General features: G+C 60.7%; 4 protein-coding genes across 6 annotated transcripts in view; 1 reads left to right on the plus strand and 3 right to left on the minus strand.

Moving 5' to 3' along the window:
• Window positions 1-13,420, plus strand: part of RNF123 (ring finger protein 123) — a 41,990-nt gene extending 28,570 nt beyond the window's left edge. Inside the window, exons 31-38 of the mRNA XM_042823796.1 lie at window positions 1,304-1,443; window positions 1,620-1,808; window positions 2,393-2,468; window positions 3,646-3,730; window positions 12,115-12,257; window positions 12,658-12,752; window positions 12,874-12,959; window positions 13,047-13,420. Coding sequence (XP_042679730.1) covers window positions 1,304-1,443; window positions 1,620-1,808; window positions 2,393-2,468; window positions 3,646-3,730; window positions 12,115-12,257; window positions 12,658-12,752; window positions 12,874-12,959; window positions 13,047-13,146 — 914 coding nt within the window. The 3' untranslated portion in view covers window positions 13,147-13,420. The remainder of the gene's footprint in view (window positions 1-1,303; window positions 1,444-1,619; window positions 1,809-2,392; window positions 2,469-3,645; window positions 3,731-12,114; window positions 12,258-12,657; window positions 12,753-12,873; window positions 12,960-13,046) is intronic.
• AMIGO3 (adhesion molecule with Ig like domain 3) lies at window positions 9,081-10,616 on the minus strand. The gene has a single exon (XM_042823453.1). It carries the CDS (start codon window positions 10,614-10,616, stop codon window positions 9,138-9,140), a length of 1,479 nt encoding a protein of 492 aa, XP_042679387.1. The 3' UTR covers window positions 9,081-9,137.
• Window positions 13,421-13,440: 20 nt separating the features above from the next.
• Window positions 13,441-15,637, minus strand: GMPPB (GDP-mannose pyrophosphorylase B). The gene is made up of 8 exons (XM_042823454.1): window positions 15,497-15,637; window positions 15,347-15,427; window positions 15,231-15,279; window positions 14,581-14,882; window positions 14,420-14,498; window positions 14,216-14,343; window positions 13,796-13,978; window positions 13,441-13,628 (listed from the first exon to the last, which is right to left on the minus strand). Exons 1-8 carry the CDS (start codon window positions 15,623-15,625, stop codon window positions 13,497-13,499), a joined length of 1,083 nt encoding a protein of 360 aa, XP_042679388.1. The 5' UTR covers window positions 15,626-15,637; the 3' UTR covers window positions 13,441-13,496.
• Window positions 15,638-17,203: 1,566 nt separating this feature from the next.
• IP6K1 (inositol hexakisphosphate kinase 1) overlaps window positions 17,204-18,080 on the minus strand; it is a 34,257-nt gene continuing 33,380 nt past the window's right edge. For all 3 annotated transcript variants that reach the window (XM_042823515.1, XM_042823516.1, XM_042823514.1), the window contains exon 7: window positions 17,204-17,809. In XM_042823515.1, coding sequence (XP_042679449.1) covers window positions 17,300-17,809 — 510 coding nt within the window. In that variant the 3' untranslated portion in view covers window positions 17,204-17,299. The remainder of the gene's footprint in view (window positions 17,810-18,080) is intronic.

Here is an 18,080-nt window from a genome sequence, read left to right on the forward strand (position 1 = left end):
AAAGAGAACAAAACAACACATTATGCTTTTGTGCAAATCTGCCTCCTATTTGTGGTTTGGATGCTGAGGGCGCTTAACAACTCCACCTCTCCACAGAAAATCTGGGAGAGCTGGTGAGGCTTGGAATGGTGGCACAGGAGCATGGATGTGACAGCCTGTGACAGAGAGGCTGCTGGCACTGGAGCTGTTCCTGCCTCAGGAGCAACTCGGGGCTGTGATGGAGGTCCGAAATCATGGCTGACTGCAGGGGGTAAATGGAGAGCAGCGTCTGAGGGGCAGCAAGAGGAAAGTTATTAAATGAAGCGAGTGAGAACCAAGCTCCAGTTAGAATTCTTCCTCCTGCTGTGAACAGTTAGGCTGTAAAATGTTGCTCGAGGGCATGTTCAGTGCCAAAGGCTTACATAGCTTCAGGGGGGCCCTTGGCAAGGAAGCCACAGAGGGTCACTGAGTACATAAAATCCATCTGACTCAGGCAGTCCCTGAGCCATGCGTGGGCACAGGACATCAAAGCCATTTGCCCTGATGAAATCCCCCCCCAGAGATGTGCTTTTGGCCAGGATCAAAGCCTGCCTGGAGCGTAAGGGCTCCGAGTACCAGCACATGTCCTCCACCCCAGCAGAATCTTGGACTCATTGTGAAGATTTACAGTATCGTTTCTCCCATTCCCACCCAGGCTGATGATCTCTGCCTACCTCCTGCCTTCCCTCTCTAGTTCTATTCCCAGTGAGCAGTGTATAGTTGTGCCTGGCTGCTCAGTCTTGAGATCATGCTGGAGGATGCTGTGTGTTTCCTTTGCCCCTGCTGCCCTTTGAGCAGGAGTTTTCACCTGCTCTTAGTGATAGCTTTTCATAGAGAAAGTAGTTGTGCTTCTTCCCTGTACTTGGTAAAGATGTTCATGATCTTTTCTCCAAGCCTTGCATGTTAGTCTGTAGTTAGATCTTGGCTGTCCTTCCCTCATGTGGTTACTGATTCTGTGAGCCTTCATCTGCCAGTGAGAAGCATCCACCCCATGGGTGCCTCTTCCTTTACTCCCTTACGGGGGCCAGCATCCCGCATGGGACTGACCACACTCCCCAGCTGCAGGCCCTGGGGGCACAGTGCCATGTGTAGTGTGTTGGCAGCCCTGCCTGCCCGAGCCCACTGGAGGCACAGCCTGGCCCCGGGCAGGAGGAGGGGTTTTTCTAGGTGCCTCTCACACACACTGGCTCTGGAACAAGCCCAGAGCCAAGCTCCTACCTGCTCTTGCCCCAGATCTGTGGCCACTCTGTGTCCATGCCACTGAGCTGTCCCTGTCTGCTCGCAGAGCCGTGTCCCTCCACCCTGCTGCAGAGGCACATGGCAGACCTGCTCCACAGCGACTGTGACTTGGCCCCCAGCTTCCTGAACAGCGTCCTCAACCAACTGAACTGGGCTTTCTCCGAGTTCATTGGCATGATTCAGGAGGTAAGCACGTCCCTGGGCTGCACGCCCTGCACCCAGTGTCCCACAACAGCAGGACTCAGGACTTGAATCTCAGGGTTGGGGGTGCAGCCGTTCCCTGGCACGTACAGGAACTGGACCGGGCTGGGGTTTGTGGCCCTTCTTTTGGGAAGAGGCCTTGTTAAGGTGTCTCTTTCTAGATCCAGCAGGCTGCAGAGCGCCTGGAAAGGAACTTTGTGGACAGCCGCCAGCTGAAGGTGTGCGCCACGTGCTTCGACCTATCGGTCAGCCTGCTCCGTGTGCTGGAGATGACTGTCACTCTTGCCCCCGAGATCTTCCTGGACTGGAATCGCCCATCGTCGGAGCTGCTGCTTCGGAGGCTCGCCCAGGTATTGGCCTTTGGCAGGGAGGGAAGGAGTTTCCTCAGAGAGGCTGTGAGCAGCCCTCAGTGCTCGCAGTTTGGGGAGTGTCAGCAGAGAGCAGCGCGCTGCAGCGTGCCTCTCACCCTGCTGACACTGCAGAGCTGTGCCCACGCAGCTCAGTGCTTCGTGCGTGCGGGGATGCTTTGCTCAGAGATTGCACAGCTCACAGTGAGCGTGTCAGGCCTGGAGCCATCCCTGCTCATCCCACTGGGGTGTGGGTGAGAGCTAATGGTGGTGGATTAAGTGCCTCTGCAGCTGATTCCTGCAGTGTAGAAATCTCCATCCGTGGTGATGCTCTGTCACGCAGAGAAGCACGTTGCTCTTTGTGCTTTTCCTGTGCCTCGGGGCTGGTAGGGCTGTACCACTGCCATCCCGGCCCCACTGACGCTGCCTTGTCCAGTAGCAGCTGACAGCCAGCTCTTCATGAGCTGTGGCTGGACCCTCTGCTTCCAAAGAGCTGCTTGCACAGAAGCAGCTTGGCATCTGCAGGTGGAGTACAGATGTAAGCGCAAGGTGCTGACCTCAGACATTCTCTGCTTCTTCCTGCACAGCTCTTGAACCAGGTGCTGAACCGTGTGACAGCTGAAAGGAATTTGTTTGACAGAGTGGTCAACCTCCGTCTGCCAGGTGAGTCTGTGCATCAGCTCTCCATCCCTCTGCCCTGTTGAGAACATGCTGGAAGCCCTCAGACAGCAGGCACATTGTGGCCAAGGTCATTGCAGAGCTGTGGGATCAGCAGCTGTATGGCTCTAGCTGTCCGCAGCAGAGGTGGCAGCTGGGCTGTGCCTGTGGCTGGAGAGGTGCACTGACCTGACATGGGTTAGACTGGAGCTGTCTGCAGGGCTCAGAGGCCTGGACAGATTTCAGTGTAGGTAGCAAACTTTGATGCTGTGCATTGCATTGAGTAAAGGGTGGAGTAAATTCTTAAGATATGGAGCTGTTGGAGAGGGTCCAGAGGGGAGCCATGAAGATGATCAGGGGGCTGCAGTGCCTCCTCTACAAAGACAGGCTGAGGCAGCTGGGCTTGTTCAGCCTGGAGAAGAGAAGGCTGCAGGGTGACCTCATTGCAGCCTTTCAGTACCTAAAGGGAGCCTACAGACAGGAGGGGAATCAACTCTTGGAAAGGGGAGATAACTGCAGGACAAGGGGAAATGGTTTTAAGTTGAGGGAGGGAAGATTTAGGTTGGATGTCAGAGGAAAGTTCTTTGTAGAGAGAGTGGTGAGGTGCTGGAACAGTTGCCCAGAGAGGCTGTGGATGCCCCGTCCCTGGAGGTGTTCAAGGCCAGATTGGATGGGGCCTTGGTTAGCCTGGTCTAGCATTAAATATGAAGGTTGGTGGCCCTGCCTGTGGCTGGGGGGTTGGAAATTCATGATCCTTGAGGTCCCTTCCAACCCTGGTCATTCTGTGATTCTGTAAAGGGTGCACTGAATTGCTGAGGTAAGCTGTTTGCACCAGCATCAGCTATCTTCCTGTTCTGCCTGTTGGCAGAGGCAGGCTCTGGGTACTGTGTTGTGAGCATCCCCTATTGACCGTAAAACGGCTGGATCTTCCTGCCTGCTTGACAGAGGACAGACCACCTTCTCCTTCTGGGGCTTGGAAGAGGCAGGGATGCTCCCTTGGGAGAGCAGTGCCCAAGCCTGGGGCTCATCAGTGGGGAAAACTCCTGTTTTTGTGGGAACCCATGGCCCCTGCAGCCTCCTGCAGAATGAAAGTCACAGCCCTGCATCCTGCCACCAAGGCTGCAGCCCCATCCCACCTGCTGTGCAGCAGCACTGATTCTGCCTTACACTTTTCCTTCTGTAGGACTGGAGAGCGTGGACCATTACCCGATCCTCGTAGCTGTGACAGGAATACTGGTCCGGCTGCTGGTGGACAGTGATGCACAGGGGTGAGTGGCTTTTGGTTTCTTAAGCACAGTTGTTGCTGCACGTGGCATTACTTTCCCCATGTGCTGGGGAGATGCTGCAGGAGCAATAGGGGTGTGTGGGGACCGAGGTGAGAAGAGGTAGATGTGCTTGGAGCGTTCAGCACGTTGGTGGCCTCATGCTGGGAATCATGACAGCTCCACAGATCTTTGTCAAAAAAGCTCTCAGTGAAGCCATGCCTCAGGCTGTTGGTCTGTGTTGCCAGTGCTGCTTGCATCAAGCTCTGCAAACGGGCTCGTGCTGATGTCTTTTGCAGCCTGGTCCTGCTCTCTCCCAGTGCTGCCCTGCCATCGTGCCCTGTAGGATGCTGTAGGAAGGGGCTCTTATGTCTGCCCTGCGCATCCTGCTTTGGAGAACATGACAATCCCTGGCTGTGTGCAGAGCAGAGCCCCATCTGGCCGTGCAGCTCAGCTATGCAGACAGTCTTTCTGCTTCTTCTCTCAAGGACTCAAAGATGTACACAAATCTACATCTAATTATATCCTGCTCCCATGGCTGCTGCACCAGTCGCACAGCCCCAGGGGTGACAGTGCCAAGTGCTCAGTGCAGAGTCGCTGGCAGTGGCCTTTCTGGACTCTGGGTTTGGGTGTGTTTTGCTCTTCCCCAAAATCCTGCTGCGTGAAAAGGGCAAACATCATAAATTTGACACCACAACTGGTTCCTTCCTCCTGGAGGGAAAGGAGGGGTGTCAAGCAGTTCCCCGTGTGCCTGGCAGGATGAGAAGGCCTCCCCCGTTCCCTGTCCCTAAAACATCTGTCCTAGGGCTAAAAGCTGTTTCTCTGCCCTCCAGCCCAGTGAACTTAGGAAGCAGGGTGCAGGATGGAACCTGCCAGCTCCCAGCCTGCATCTCCCCTTCCTGAAAGCCAGTTGTGCTTTGGGTTGGTGACAGCCAGGCAGCTGCTGTCACAGATGCTGAATGGCACTGTCCCCTGTGTGTGCCCACAGCAGCCAGGACAGCACAGTGACAAACCAGAATTGCTGTACCCCGTTGTGCAGCTGGAAAGTGGTGAGTCCGAGGCTGTTTATCAGGGCTTTGCAGCCATCTCCTTGAACACTGGAAAGCAGAGGTAAATAAGAAGCAGTGGAATGGTGCAATAAAGCATTGTGTCCTTATGGTGGGACTGGCTGAGTGGGAGAGGCACAAGGTGAGACAGGAGGAAGCCCAGGAAAAATTTTCTCTAAAACAAAATGCTTGTGCATTATTTTGCAAAGCCCAGCAATAATTCTGAGATTTGATACACCACTGATCTATAAAAGGCAGGCAGGCTTTGCAGGGAAGTTGCTCAGGTCAAACAAGACATAGAAGTACCAAGGCTGAGAATCCCAAAGGCATCCTTGCTCCCAGAGCAGGGAGTAGGCAGCCTGCTGGTACCCATAGTGTAACTGTGGGCAGATAACTCTCAGGGAAGGAGAGCTGAGCACTCCCCTTCTTGCCAGCTCTGAGTTGGTGATCCAGGGCTGTGCCCTGCCTACAGGGTGGTTCTGCTCAGTGCAGCACATTCAGAACCAGCAAACAGGGCTGCAGGACCAGGAGGTGCAGCGGGACTGAGTATGGGCCTATTGAGGTCTCTGCCCACAGTCACCCTAATGCAGGGAGGTGGCACAGCTCAGCAGCAGCCAGCACAAAGCAGGCATGGGGAGGTGTCCTTTTCCAAGGTCGTGAGCAAGAGGATCCTTCTTGGAGAGAAAAAGGAGAATTAAACCTTTATCAAGTCGGTTCCGTCCCGCAGGAGATGGCTGCTGTGGGTTGTATTGCTGCAAGGAGCCAGCAGCAAGGATCCCATCCCCAGGTTCTGTCTGTCAAACCTGTTTATGTGGACCTAAGAGGAGACAGCCCTCCTTTTCCCTTTTTTGCTTGCTCTCAGTGGGGCAAGCAGGTAAGAGGATGGGATTCCCCTTCTGCAGAAGCACTACCTGGAGGTAGGAGTAGAAAGAAATTTATTCCAGGTCCCATTTGGCACCTCCCAGATTTCCAGAAACCGTTAGCAGAGTGATTACATCACATGAGTTTGCTCAGGGGAACCTCTCTATAGGAATTACCCAGAACTAGCTGTTGAGCTGCTGGGTTCCCTGCAGAGAGCTCTGCCCCAGAGGGTGAGGACAAAGGGCAGGAGGACCTCCTGTCACCTCTTTGCTTGAGTGAGCTTTCTCTGTCTGTGAGCTGACCAGGTGCTGGGGGCTTTGCCCTTTGATGGCACACACAGCAGGGAGAGCAGGGCTCTGCACAGTGCCCTGGGTGCAGCAGGACGTGGCCTGATGCTGTCCAGCAGGATAGGCTCAGCCAGGCATCAAGTCCTCCTATTACGGCCTCCTGGCACAAAAAGGGCCATTAAGCACAGGAATAGGGAACATTGCCCGGGCTGGGTTGTGAGGAGACAATTGATACATGGTGTGTGTTAGTCCAAAATGCACTCCTTGGTTCTGTGAGGATGGCTGTGCTGCTCGCAGCACTCAGTGCCCAGCGCCTGCTCTGCTGAGCCCCAAAGCCTGGCCAGCCAGTCCTGGCACTGGCACCGGGGTAAGGAGGAAAGCTGTGAGCTGGTACCTGAGCTTCCTGCAAGAGCTGCTGGCCGGGGCAAGAGCAGAGCCTGAGGACTTTCACGCTCAGCTCACTCCTGAGGGGTGAGACTCACAGATGGGCAGGGTGCAGGATAGAGCCTGCCTGCTCATAGTGGGTCTGCAGCAGAGCTGTTCCAGTCTCCACAATAGAGACATGGCAGCAGTGTCACTGATGGTGCTCCCAATGCTAACGGGATGCCCGTGTGCTCCGTGCTTTGCCAGGCCCTAATGACCATGCCTTTCTTTTATGGGGAGGAGAGAGAAGGTGGGAGCTGAGCCTGGAGCTGCTCTGAATCACTGGGACCATGCCAAGGACCTGGGCAGCCTTCAGCCAGTATCATCCCCCTGTTTGTCTGCTAAATAATTGAGCAGATTTTCTATTAAGCCTCCTTTGGACTGAGCTAATGGAGCCAAGTTGGCCAGATCTTGTGTAATGATCCTGATGAGAGCGAGTGATGGGGGAAAGGGCAGTGCCCGAAGGTTCTCCGCAGGTGTCTGCGTGTGAGGGGACTCACTTGGTGGCAGTGGGGCTCTGGTTTGGAGGGCTGGGATATGTTCAGGAGTTTGGTGTGTTTGTTGGAAGCACAGCTGTGATGGAGCCTTCGAGGGGGCTCACAGGGAGTGCCACCCAGAGGGTGGGGAGGACAGAGGGAAGCACTGCGGTCACCTGGCTACCGACTGCTTCGCTCACTGTGCCCTGAGCAGGGGGTGTGCAGGCTGGGGTCTGCAGTGCCCTGTGGGGATGGCACAGGCTGGGGCACCAAGCTTTGCTGCCTGTGCCTCTTTGGAAGTCCATGAGTGTGGTAAGGGAGGGGCCCAGGTGCAATCAGCCCCAGGGTGGGAGGGTAGGAGAGAACCAAGATGTGGAGCGTGGGGGACAGATGATCCTTGGGCCCCGCACACCCGTGTTGCTGTGCTGCATGCCAACCCATGGCGTGGCAGCCAGCCAGGCCAGAGTGATTACAGGTGGCTGCCAGGAGGGGATGGTGGTGATGGAGACCATCTGCTGTATTTCCAGCCCTGCCTGTTATGGAGGCCATGCCCGTGGCTGTGCTTTCCCTGGCTGAGATTTACCATTCAAGCTGCTTGAGGGACTGCTCTGAGCATTACAGCACCTTGCTGGAGCTGCACTGCAGGGCTGAGTCCTTTCCTGGCACCAGAACAGTGTGACACACTGCGATGGGGTTTTCCTGGGAAACAGGGAGCCCTTGTGACAGGCACTGAAACAGCCACGTCCATGGCACTGTGGGATGGGGTTGGGCAGCTGCAGGGAGCAGCAGGCCCCTTGCTTTGGGGTGGATGGTACCAGCCCCTCACCTCAGCACCTCTCTGGAATGCTGTTCCGGAATCTGAGGTGAAGCATCAGCATGCTGCCATGATGCAGCAACCAGATCCCTCAGCAAGGGATGGCTTTGCTCACGCAAAAGCAGGGCGGTAGGATTCCCATTGTAAAGGGCAAACCTGTATCCTCCTCAGTGGGATCCCTGCATGGGAGCGGAGCCAGGGGACGGTACCACCGCAACTCCCCAGGCCCAGCAGCAGCTGGCATGGCTGCTCAGCATCCCGGGCTCATTAGCAGTGCTGTGCTAACACAAGGGGACAGCGGGTGCAGGCAGTGAGGCAGGGCCGGCAGCAGCTGTCAGTCCCCATCCCTCGCCAAGCAGGGGCTGCAGGGCTGATGGCACGGGGCTGCACAAGGTCTGTTTCAGGTGGCGAGCCCGAGCGCTTTAGGCAGGGCTGACTTTGTGCTGGAAATAAGCTGCTTGTCTCTGTGCTGGAAGAGTGGAAGGATGGGCAAGAGCTGTGCTCTCTCATGGTGACTGTGCAGGGGTGGTTGTGTCCCTATGCTTGGCTCCATGTCCCTCTGTGCTGTCCCCCCCTCCCTCAGTGTCAAGGCCGGCCTGCTCCTGAGCAAGTAAATCTCCCATCCCTCTGAATGCTGCTGGTTCCTGAATGTGCTGTGTGCCACTGCTGCTGCCCCCTCCCCACCTCACAGATGTTACCTCCTGGGGACAAGTGACCAGAGGCCCCCCCAGCCCTCAACACTGCATGTCACACTAACCCCACGCAGATCATGGGGGTCCTGTAGCCCCCAGCCCAGCCGCCCTGCCGTGAGGACAAGGAGACACACAGCCCAGCATGAGCTTAAAAAAATAGGCATTTTTTTATTCAAATGTAACTGGAGAGTGATGGCCCGAGAGAGGAGAGCATTACTCACATTTATTGACAGGCTCATTAGGTTACTGCCTCAATAGCTGTGCTCGAGCAGCGCGCGTCCATCTCAAGGAGAAGCAGCGAGCACAGGCAGTGCAGGAGACCTCAGCGTCCTTGGTGGCATGGGGAGCTGCAAGCAGCGCTGCGTCAGTCACCTCCTGGTGCCCGACATCACTATGTACAGCTTTGGGGGTGTTCAGAGGCAAAAACATGCGATGTTTGCTTGGCTGGGTGCTGAGCCCCCTCTTTGCCACGCGGTCCCCCCGTGGATGTGTGGGGCCACAGGACCGTGCTCCCTCCACTCCAAGTGGCTGGGGACAGTGGCATGGCCGTCTCTGAGAGCCCCCCCGAGGACAGCACTGGGGGGATTGGGTTGGGAGCACTGGGCTGGATCTTGCACACCCACAGCCCTGGCATCACTGCTGCCTGGACAAAACAGGGATTGCAGGCGTGCTGAGTCCATCAGTGTTGCCCTTGTGTCAGCGGCTGAAGCTGTGCAGGTGGTGCTGAACCCCCTCCCCCCCTCCCCCCCCCCCATAGTCAGGCTGAGCCACTGGGGCTCGGTGATGCTCTGAGCAGGCGAACAGCTCAGCCCCACTACGACACGATGGGGGTGTCTGAAAAGACGGAGCTGATGGACTCGATGTCCGACCGCAGCTGCAGCACCTTGGGGTGCCTGCCATCAGGGAGGCCCTCACCGGGCACCGGGCGCTCCTTGCCATCCAGCACCTCGCGGGCAGGCTCCAGGAAGGCCACGTGCTTGCTGGCCCTGCGGCTGGGCCCGTCGGTGGTGGGCGGTGTGGTGCTAAGGATGGAGGACTGTGCGCTGCACTCCTGCGGGGGGCTGGGGGAGGCCGTCCTGCAGCACGGCGGGCAGCGGCACGGCGTCACAAACAGGTAGACGAGCACCAGCAGCAGGCTGACGATGCAGCCCAGCAGCGTGGTCAGGCCGGTGCTGAACACCTCCCCGTCTGGCTTGGAGTAATGCACCGTCACGTTGACCTCGCACAGCCGGCTGACGTTGTGGGGGCCATTGATGGCCAAGCAGACATAGACCCCGGAGTGCCAGGGCCGGGCGGATGCAATACGCAAGCTGCCGTTGTGGAACACCTCGACGGAGCCGTTGGTGTTCCCCGGAGGCCAGATGGGCTCGTGGTGTGGGGAGATCCACATGTAGGCGACGTGGGGCAGACTGGTGTTGCAGGCCAGCAGCAGCACCCGGCCCACCGTCACCGGGAAGGACACGGGCTGCGCGGGGTCTGGCTCGGCCGAGCAGTTCTCAAACAGGTGGTTGTACTTGAGGAGCTTGATCAGGGAGCGCGGCACGGCGTCGGATACCTTGCAGGTGTGCTCCTCAAAGAAATCCCGCACCGAGCTGAAACCCCGCTGCCTCCAGCGCTGCAGCATCAGGTAGAGCGGGCAGCTGCAGCGCACAGGGTTGTTGTGCAGGTAGAGGCCGTTGCGGACGTGCTCAGGCAGCGCCGCCAGCTCCTCCACAGGCAGGCTGCTCAGGCTGTTGGAGGACAGGTCCAGCGTGCGCAGGCTGAAGTTGCCCAGGCCCTGCACCGCGTGGAAGGGGAAGGAGGTGAGGTTGTTCCAGCTCAGGTACACCTTCCTCAGCCCGCTCAGCTTGGCGAAGGCGTTCTCGTCCACCCGCGCGATGTGATTGTTGTAGAGCAGGAGCTCCTCCAGGCTCACCAGCTCCTCGAAGTAGTGCGTCTCGACGGCGCGCAGGCGGTTGGAGGACATGTCGAGGTGCCGCAGGCGGGACGCGTTGTGGAAGGCACGCGGGGACAGCTCGCCGATCTGGTTGTGGCCGACGTGCAGAGCCTCGAGGTGCGGCAGCGCGGCCAGCCAGCCGTCCTGCAGCTGGCTCAGCGCGTTGTGGCTCAGGTCCAGCGTGGTGGCGGTGGGAGGCAGCGCACGGGGCACGCGCTGCAGGGTCTGCCGGCTGCAGCTCAGCAGGTCGGAGGTGCAGATACAGGCGGGGGGGCAGCTGCGGGGCAGCGAGGCGAGCGCGGGACACAACTGGAGCAGCAGCAGCAGCCACAGCTCCGCGGATGCCCACGGGGCCATGGCGTTTTTCGGCGGCCCGGGGCGGTGGGGACTCAGCGGGGCCGTGCTGCCCTACCGAGTGCTGGCAGAGCCGGCCACGGGGGCCGGAGCAGAGCTAAGGGGCGGCATGGCCCCTCGCGCAGCGCCACGCGTTGCGGGGGGACCGCATCCAGCACGGGTGCCGCGGTGCTCCGGTGCTCACCCAACGCCTCCCAGCGCCGCTCGTCCCCGGAGCGCCAAGTTTCTTAGAGCTCGGCGCCGCGCATCGCCGTGCCCGGCCGCTTCCCGGGTAGCATCTCGCGGCGCCCGACCGCTCGCCCCTACTTACGTGCTGGCGATGCGCAGCGTGGGGGCTGGGCGGGAGCCCATTGGTCCCGGTGTGGGGAGTGGTGGCCGCGGTGGCCGGGCGGCTCGGCGCGTCCCTCCCTCGCGTGCTGCGGTGGGCAGGGCGGTGCGAGTGCTCGTCCCAGGGGATCGCTTCGGAGACTCCCGGCCGTGCGCAGCCTCTGTTCCTCCTTTGACAGCGGCAGCCGCTGAGTCGCGCCGACCTCCCACACCCCGGTGCGTCCGTCCCTCTCTGCCCTTGTCCCTTGATGAGCTGGCGGGAACCCCCTGGCACGCCCATCCATGGAGGCAGGCTGAGCCCAGGGATCCCTGCGGTGGAGAGGGTGCTACTAGCAGGGGCAGCCGTGCGGTGAAGGACGTGCAGGAATGTCATTGCCAGCTCCTGGGCTCTTCAGTGGGAAGCGGAGAGCGGGGATGGGGAATTGGTTTCCATTAGGGAAGCAAAAGAGCTCATTTGGCCGCTCTGGCTGCTGGGCACTGAGGGGCTGTTAACCCCCTGCTCCCCAGAGCAGCTCAGCCGGTGATGAAGTTGGAGACTGCTGTGCCCAGCTGTGCCTTTGCTGGAGGTGGCCACAGGGCTGTGGCTGGGGCACGGGGCAGGTGCCTGATGGAGGCAGTGCCTGAACAGCGCTGGGGGCTCTGGATGTCACATTGTGCCCCTCCTCTGTCCAGAGCATCCCTGCTGATGCATGAGGCCTGAAGAGACACAACCGCTCTCTCCCTCCTCCCTGCCAGGGTGATGGCACACCGTGGGGACACCGTGTGGTGTCCCCGAGGTGCAGATGTGCTCCAGTCCTGGGCTGCTGCGGTGCTGTGTCCTCACCCTGCAATGCTGGTGCCAGCTGCTTCAGCCACCCTGCATCTCCTAGGGCGCAAGCCGGCACCTGAGCCTGAGGTGCAACCTTGGCAAATGCCAATGCAGCACATCGATCCGGGGTCCTGCAGGAGATTCCCAATGGGATGGTAGCGGAGGGGGGGGGAGGAGGAGGAATGCCCTTTGGCTGCCTTGGTGTGTGCTGTGGGATCCTGAGGACTGGGGGCTACCACCATGCTGCATTCCCTTTGGGACAGCTCCTGCAGAACAAGCCAGCTGTGTGGTGCTGGGGCACAGCCAGAACCATGTCTGGGAACATGGGGAAACAGGCAGAGCCTGTCTGTGTCTTTCCCTTTGCAGGGCTGAGCGCGCGACGGCGGTGCTGCTGGCGGACCCCTGCTTCCAGCTGCGCTCCATCCAGTACCTCCTGGGCCACGCCGAACCTGCAGCCATGGCAGCAGCTGCTGCGGCCACAGAGAAACGCCACTTCTCCCTGAGCACATGTGAGTGATGCACCAGGCTGGGGCAGTGGGCTGCCGGCCGTGGGGGCAGCACTGGGCACACAGCAGGCCCAGCAGCACTGGGCACACAGCAGGCCCAGCGGCACTGGGCACACAGCAGGCCCAGCAGCACTGGGCACACAGCAGGCCCAGCGGCACTGGGCACACAGCAGGCCCAGCAGCACTGGGCACACAGCAGGCCCAGCGGCACTGGGCACACAGCAGGCCCAGCAGCACTGGGCACACAGCAGGTCCAGCAGCACTGGGCACACAGCAGGCCCAGCAGCACTGGGCACACAGCAGGTCCAGCAGCACTGGGCACGCAGCAGGTCCAGCAGCACTGGGCACACAGCAGGCCCAGCAGCCGGGTGCCACGCGGCTCTCAATGCGGTTCTGCCCCCAGACACGGAGTACATCAGTGCCGAGGAGCTGTCCAAGGTGGACAAGATGCTGAGCCATCTGAGCGAGGAGTCCAAGCAGGCGGCTGCCACCACGCTGGTGAGTGTCCTCCATTCCCATCCCCACGCACAGCTCTGCTGCTCCAAACTCTCCTGCAGCCCTGGCACCGCTGCCCCCCAGCTCCAAGTACCTCTGCCAAGCACCCTCCTGTCCCCCACAGCCCACCAGCGAGGAGGACCTATGCCCCATCTGCTACGCACATCCAATCTCTGCCATCTTCCGGCCCTGCTCCCACAAGTCCTGCAAGTGAGTATGAGCAGCTCCTGCTGGCCCCAGCTCACCGCAGCATTTGGGGTTTGGGAGTGCTTACCCTGTTCTTCCCCCCCATCCCAGAGCCTGCATCAACCAGCACCTGATGAACAACAAGGACTGCTTCTTCTGCAAGGCCACCATCACAGGGGTGGATGATTTCACCAAGCCGGCCGGCTCCTAATGCCTGGCCCTGCACGTGGGTCTGTCCCTAACACAGGACAGGGGCTGCAGGGAGGGAGGGGTCATTCTCAGGGAGGGGAGCGCGAGGCCTCATTCCCACAGCAGCCCCGCATGCAGTGAGCGCTGCCTGGGGCCGGGCTGTGTGTTTGGGCTTTGAGACTTCGGCCCTGGCTGGGGGCTGACTTCATGAAATGCAGCATTAAATTATTCTTCCTTACACAGTACCAGGGTGACGTGAGGAGGGAAAGCCGAGCCGGCTCTGGGGGCTCTGCTGTGCACAGATGATGCTCAGAGGTAGATGGAAATATAAATATTTAATCTAAACAGAACCAGGAGAGAGCACAGCGGGCGCTACATGATGATGCGTGGCTCTGGCACGGACTCGGCGATGGATTTGTGTGGCAGCACGTTGGCCCCATTGAGGTAGAGCTCGTCGTTGACAATGACATCCTCACCGAGCACCGTCACGTTCTCCATGCGCACCTGTCCCAAGAGCTGAGTCACACCCAGCCCGCTTCAGGGCATGGGGCCGTGCTCCTGCTGTCGCCCACTGGCACCACAGTGCTTTCCTCCTCCCTTTGGCTACAGCCAGGAGGCAGGGCAGGATCTGGCCCAGTCCCTCTAGAGCCCCGCAGCACACGCCTCCTCACCCACTGCCCCACAGAGCAGCTCCAGCCCACAATGCAGGACTCCAGCCAGGAGTGGGAGCGGATGCGGGCCCCCTGCAGCACCGTGCAGCGCTTGATGCGCACCCCATCCTCCACCACCACACCAGCCCCAATCGTCACATTAGGGCCGATGACGCAGTTTGCCCCAATCTTGGCACTAGGATCCTGCAAGGAAAGAGGGATTGATCACAGAAACCCCAAGGTTGGAAAAGACCTGTAAAATCATCCAGTCCAACCATTCACGGATAGTTCTCACTAAACCATGTCCCTCAAAACAATGCCCAAAACTGCAGTGAGGCCGGGGGCACAGCTCAGCCAGCGTGGGGATGGCAGGGCCAGCTTGAGGAAAGCAGTGGGAGGATGGAGGTGAGGCCATACAGTGTGTCTGAGGCTGGCACTTACCACCAGCACATTCCCCACGACACCGGGCCCTGAGTGCAACTTCTCAGGATGCTGCGCCCGCAGTGCCTGCAGGTACATGCACATGCCAGTGAGAAAGTCTTTGGGCTGCCCGATGTCCATCCAGAAGCCTGCGGGGACAGAGCCTCAGCGACAGCAGTTCAGGTGGGGCCCCAAGCACGGCCAGGACCCTGCTTGGGGCCTTACCCTGCAGCTCCATGGCATAGAGCTGCCCATCCTGCGCCATGGCTGGGAAGATCTCCTTCTCGATGGATGTGGGACGCAGCTGCAGGGACGGAGACGGGTTGTGGGCTGAGCATGGGGACACAGCCTCCAGACCCAGACCCCAGACCCCAGCCCAGCCCTACCTGGATGCGTTGCAGGATGCCGGGGCTGAAGATGTAGAGGCCGGCGTTGATCTTGTTGGATACGAAGACACGTGGCTTCTCCACGAAGCGGCAGATGCGGCCGCTGTCGGGCTCGCTCACCACCACGCCGTACTTGGCCGGCTCCTCCACGCGAGTGACCACGATGGAGCCCTCGCCGCCGTGCCGCTGGTGGAATTGGGCCAGCGCCGCAAAGGGGAACTCGCAGATCACATCGCTGTTGAGGACAAAAAAGGGCTCCCCGCCCTCGGCCAGCAGGTCCCGCGCCAACGCCAGCGGTCCCGCTGCCCAGCTGTCAGTGCCACCACGGGGCCGGGGACAGCCCAGCCTCGAGCTGGATGCTGCCTGCGCCCATCTCGGTGTCCCCGCTTCCACCAACGCTCCCAGCCGCCGGCTGTCACTCAGCCGCTGTCGATGCTACCTTCGCTCATCCCGTTGTCCCTCGTGCCCATCGGCCTTCCCAGCCGCCGTCCACACCGCCCGTCCCCAGCCTCGTGCCCATCAGCTCTCCCACCCACCGACCGTCAGCAGCCCTCCGTCCCCACCACCCGCGCCCATTCCAGCATCCCCGGCGCCGGCGGCGCTCTCGGCCACTGGGCTTCACCCGCACCCCTCCCAGCGCCCGCCCCTACCTGTGCCCAGCGGCTCCTTCTCGTGGGACAGGGAGATGCGGATGCCGAGCTGCGGGCAGAGCGTCAGAGTGGGGCGGGGCGGGGCGGGGCGGGGCGGGGGCGCGGGGGTCCCTTACCCGCTGCTCCTGCTCGCGCATAGCGGCCTCCAGCGCCTCGGACATGTAGCTCACGGCCAGCACCACGTGGCTGACGCCCGCCTGCGGGAGCTGCGGTCAGGGGGGCGGCGGGGCGGCGGGGCCCGGCTTCCCCCCCGGAGCTGCCCGTACCTGGCGCAGCGCCTCCAGCTGGTGCAGCAGCAGCGCCTTGTTGCAGAACTCCACCAGCGGCTTCGGTCGGCTCAGGGTCAGCGGCCGCAGCCGCGTCCCGAAGCCGCCCACCAGGATCAGCGCCCGCATCCCCGCGCCCGTGCCGACACGTCAGCGCCGCGCGCGCCTGAAGCGTCACCGCCGGGCCCGCCCTGAGAGCGGGGACACCCGCGCCTCAACCAATGGGAGGCAGAGCCATCACTGCTCCCATCCAGTGGGAGGCGGAGCCACCGTTGCCCCCACCCAATGGGAGGCGGAGCCACCACTGCTTCCATCCGGTGGGAGGCGGAGCCACTGCTGCCCCCACCCAATGGGAGGCGGAGACACCACTGCCCCCACCCAATAGGAGGCGGAGTCACCACTGCTCTCACCCAATGGGAGGCCGAGCCGCCCCCGCGCACTCCCGCCCCACGGACACACGCAGACGCAGAGCCAAAACCAGCTCCTTTAATGCGCGGCGCTGGGCGAGCACGGACAGCGGATAGCGGACGGCGGACGGACGCGGCTATGTACAGGCGGCGGCCCTCCGCACCGGGGGCGAGGGAAGGCGGCTCCGGACAGCCCGGCCGGGCAACAGGGCTGCTCCCGCTGCCCCGGGCTCCTCACTGCAGCCCACCCCGAACCCCGCGGCTCGGCCGGGCAGCGCGGCCGCCCGCAGAAGCAACGGAGGGAGCGAGCGGAGGGGAGAGCGGAACCGAGCCGGGGCAGAAGTGCCGCGGGATGAGGCGGGGAGAGCAGGAAGGGAGCGGCCGGGACACAGCGAAGACACGAGGGGGGAAAGGGCCGGGACAGCAGCGAACGGAGCGTCCCCGGCTCGGGAAGCCGCGGGCGGAGCACGGCTGGGGGGCGGGCGCAGCCCAGCGGTAATCCGTGCCGGCCGGAGCCCAGAGCAGGACGTAGCGCCGTGCCTGCAGGAACCGGCAGACCGAGCCCGCGGAACAGAGAGATCCTTGCATACAAGCGGCGGGACCGACGATTACAAGGGGAACGGTTGAACGCCCCGCTGCAGGGCCGGGGTCACGTTAACTGCTACAAGTACTATTGCTAGCCCACGAGCTGAGCTGTGGCTTGGTCGGGGGCCCAGGGCAGAGTCACGGTGGCAGAGCCCTGCCCGCGCTGTCCCGGGGCCTGCCCAGGGCCGCAGGGGCAAAGACAGCACCGGGAGTGCAGCGTTTCCTCCCCCCGCAGCTCTGCCCTGGGTTGCATTTGGTCATTTTATTTCCCCGTTTGGGTCGGTTATTCACAGTGCCCAAACAGAAGGAAAAGGCAGCATCAAAAGCAAAGGCCCAACGGCAAAACAGAGGGCAGAGCTAGCAATGCCAGCCAGGGAGCATGCAGAGCACCTGCCCCATAGAGCTTGCCGGCTGCTGCTCCGGTGCCCTGGGAGAATTTTGAGCCAAGGCCTTGAGGAGGCTGCCGAGGCAGGAGGTTCCCCAAGCCACAGCTGCAGCCCTCCAGAGCCCTGCGTCCTCCTGCTTTCCCTTCCCTAGGGCCAGGTCCCCCCTCCAAAATACACATGGGAGGAGCAAAGTACCGAGAGCCCCAGCAGGCAGCCATAAAGCCCCCTGGAGGAGGCGGAGCTGTTGCGGTCAGTTTGAGGAGCTCTTCCACTGTGCCTCCCTTCAGCTCTTCTCTCCGAGTACATTTAAAAACAGTGGAGCAATACAATTGTTCTAAAACTGAAGTGGCTGCTGTTCCCCGTGGTAGGAGGTGGTCGTGTCTGCTCCAGTCACCAGGACAAGAATAAGCGGCCATGGCCCAGAGCTACTGGTTTCCCTCACGCAGCTGTTCCATGATGTTGATGAGGCTCTCCAGCCCAAACACATAACCTCTATCAGGTCCGTCGTGCACAGTGGGGTCATCACGGAAGCCTTTGAATGTGCTGTGTGCAAAGTCAATCATACGCACATCCACCATGGGGTGTGGGGGGGAGCTGGGCTCCATGCCGCCGCCATCCTGAAGGCTCTCCGGAACAGAGCTGGCCATCTGCTTCAGGCGCGTCTCCGAGTGGCACTCCACAAACATCTCTGCCCTGCTGTCCTTTCCGTCGTAAATGATGAGAAGGGAGCTGGAGTAGAAGCGGTAGGAGGCCTGTCTCTCCAAAACTGCCTTCAAGCTTCGGAGTTTGGCAAGGACAGGCTCAAAGAGGTCCTTGCGCAGCTCTATGCCGTTGTGGAGATACTGGTAGAGGGCATTGCGGAAGCCCTCGATGGAAAGACCACGTCCATAGTATTTATTCCTGCATAAGTAATGCCCTGTGTTCAGCTGGTAGACCTGGAACACCAAAGGAAATGCACATCAAGTGGGAACACAAGGTTAAGGCAACACACGGAGAGCCCAGAGCTGCCTCGTACTGACAGGGCAGAGGGAACTCACGTCACCACCACACCCAGGAGGCAGAAGGAGCAGCCCTGCTGCCCCCTGCATCCCCACACGGCTTATCATGTGATTAGATGTGATTAGCCCTCCTTGCTTCAGTCTGTGGGCAGAGATATGGACTATGAGATGCCTCTGCAGGCCGGGAAAGGACTGGCTCTATTGCACG

This window comes from Centrocercus urophasianus, unplaced genomic scaffold, assembly GCF_019232065.1.
Source record: "Centrocercus urophasianus isolate 14NV4802_14NV808 unplaced genomic scaffold, USGS_Curo_1.0 seq_22, whole genome shotgun sequence".
Taxonomy (NCBI): Eukaryota; Metazoa; Chordata; class Aves; order Galliformes; family Phasianidae; genus Centrocercus; species Centrocercus urophasianus.

What these genes read in the sequence shown, in the direction of transcription:
- GMPPB (XM_042823454.1), bottom strand. Translation starts at nt 15,625, where the DNA reads ATGCGGGCGCTGATCCTGGTGGGCGGCTTCGGGACGCGGCTGCGGCCG. An exon ending in GCATCCTGCAACGCATCCAG is followed by an intron (nt 14,499 to 14,580) that starts GTAGGGCTGGGC and finishes CCGTCCCTGCAG; the next exon opens with CTGCGTCCCACATCCATCGA. An exon ending in CTATGCCATGGAGCTGCAGG is followed by an intron (nt 14,344 to 14,419) that starts GTAAGGCCCCAA and finishes CTGTCCCCGCAG; the next exon opens with GCTTCTGGATGGACATCGGG.
- AMIGO3 (XM_042823453.1), bottom strand. Translation starts at nt 10,616, where the DNA reads ATGGCCCCGTGGGCATCCGCGGAGCTGTGGCTGCTGCTGCTGCTCCAG.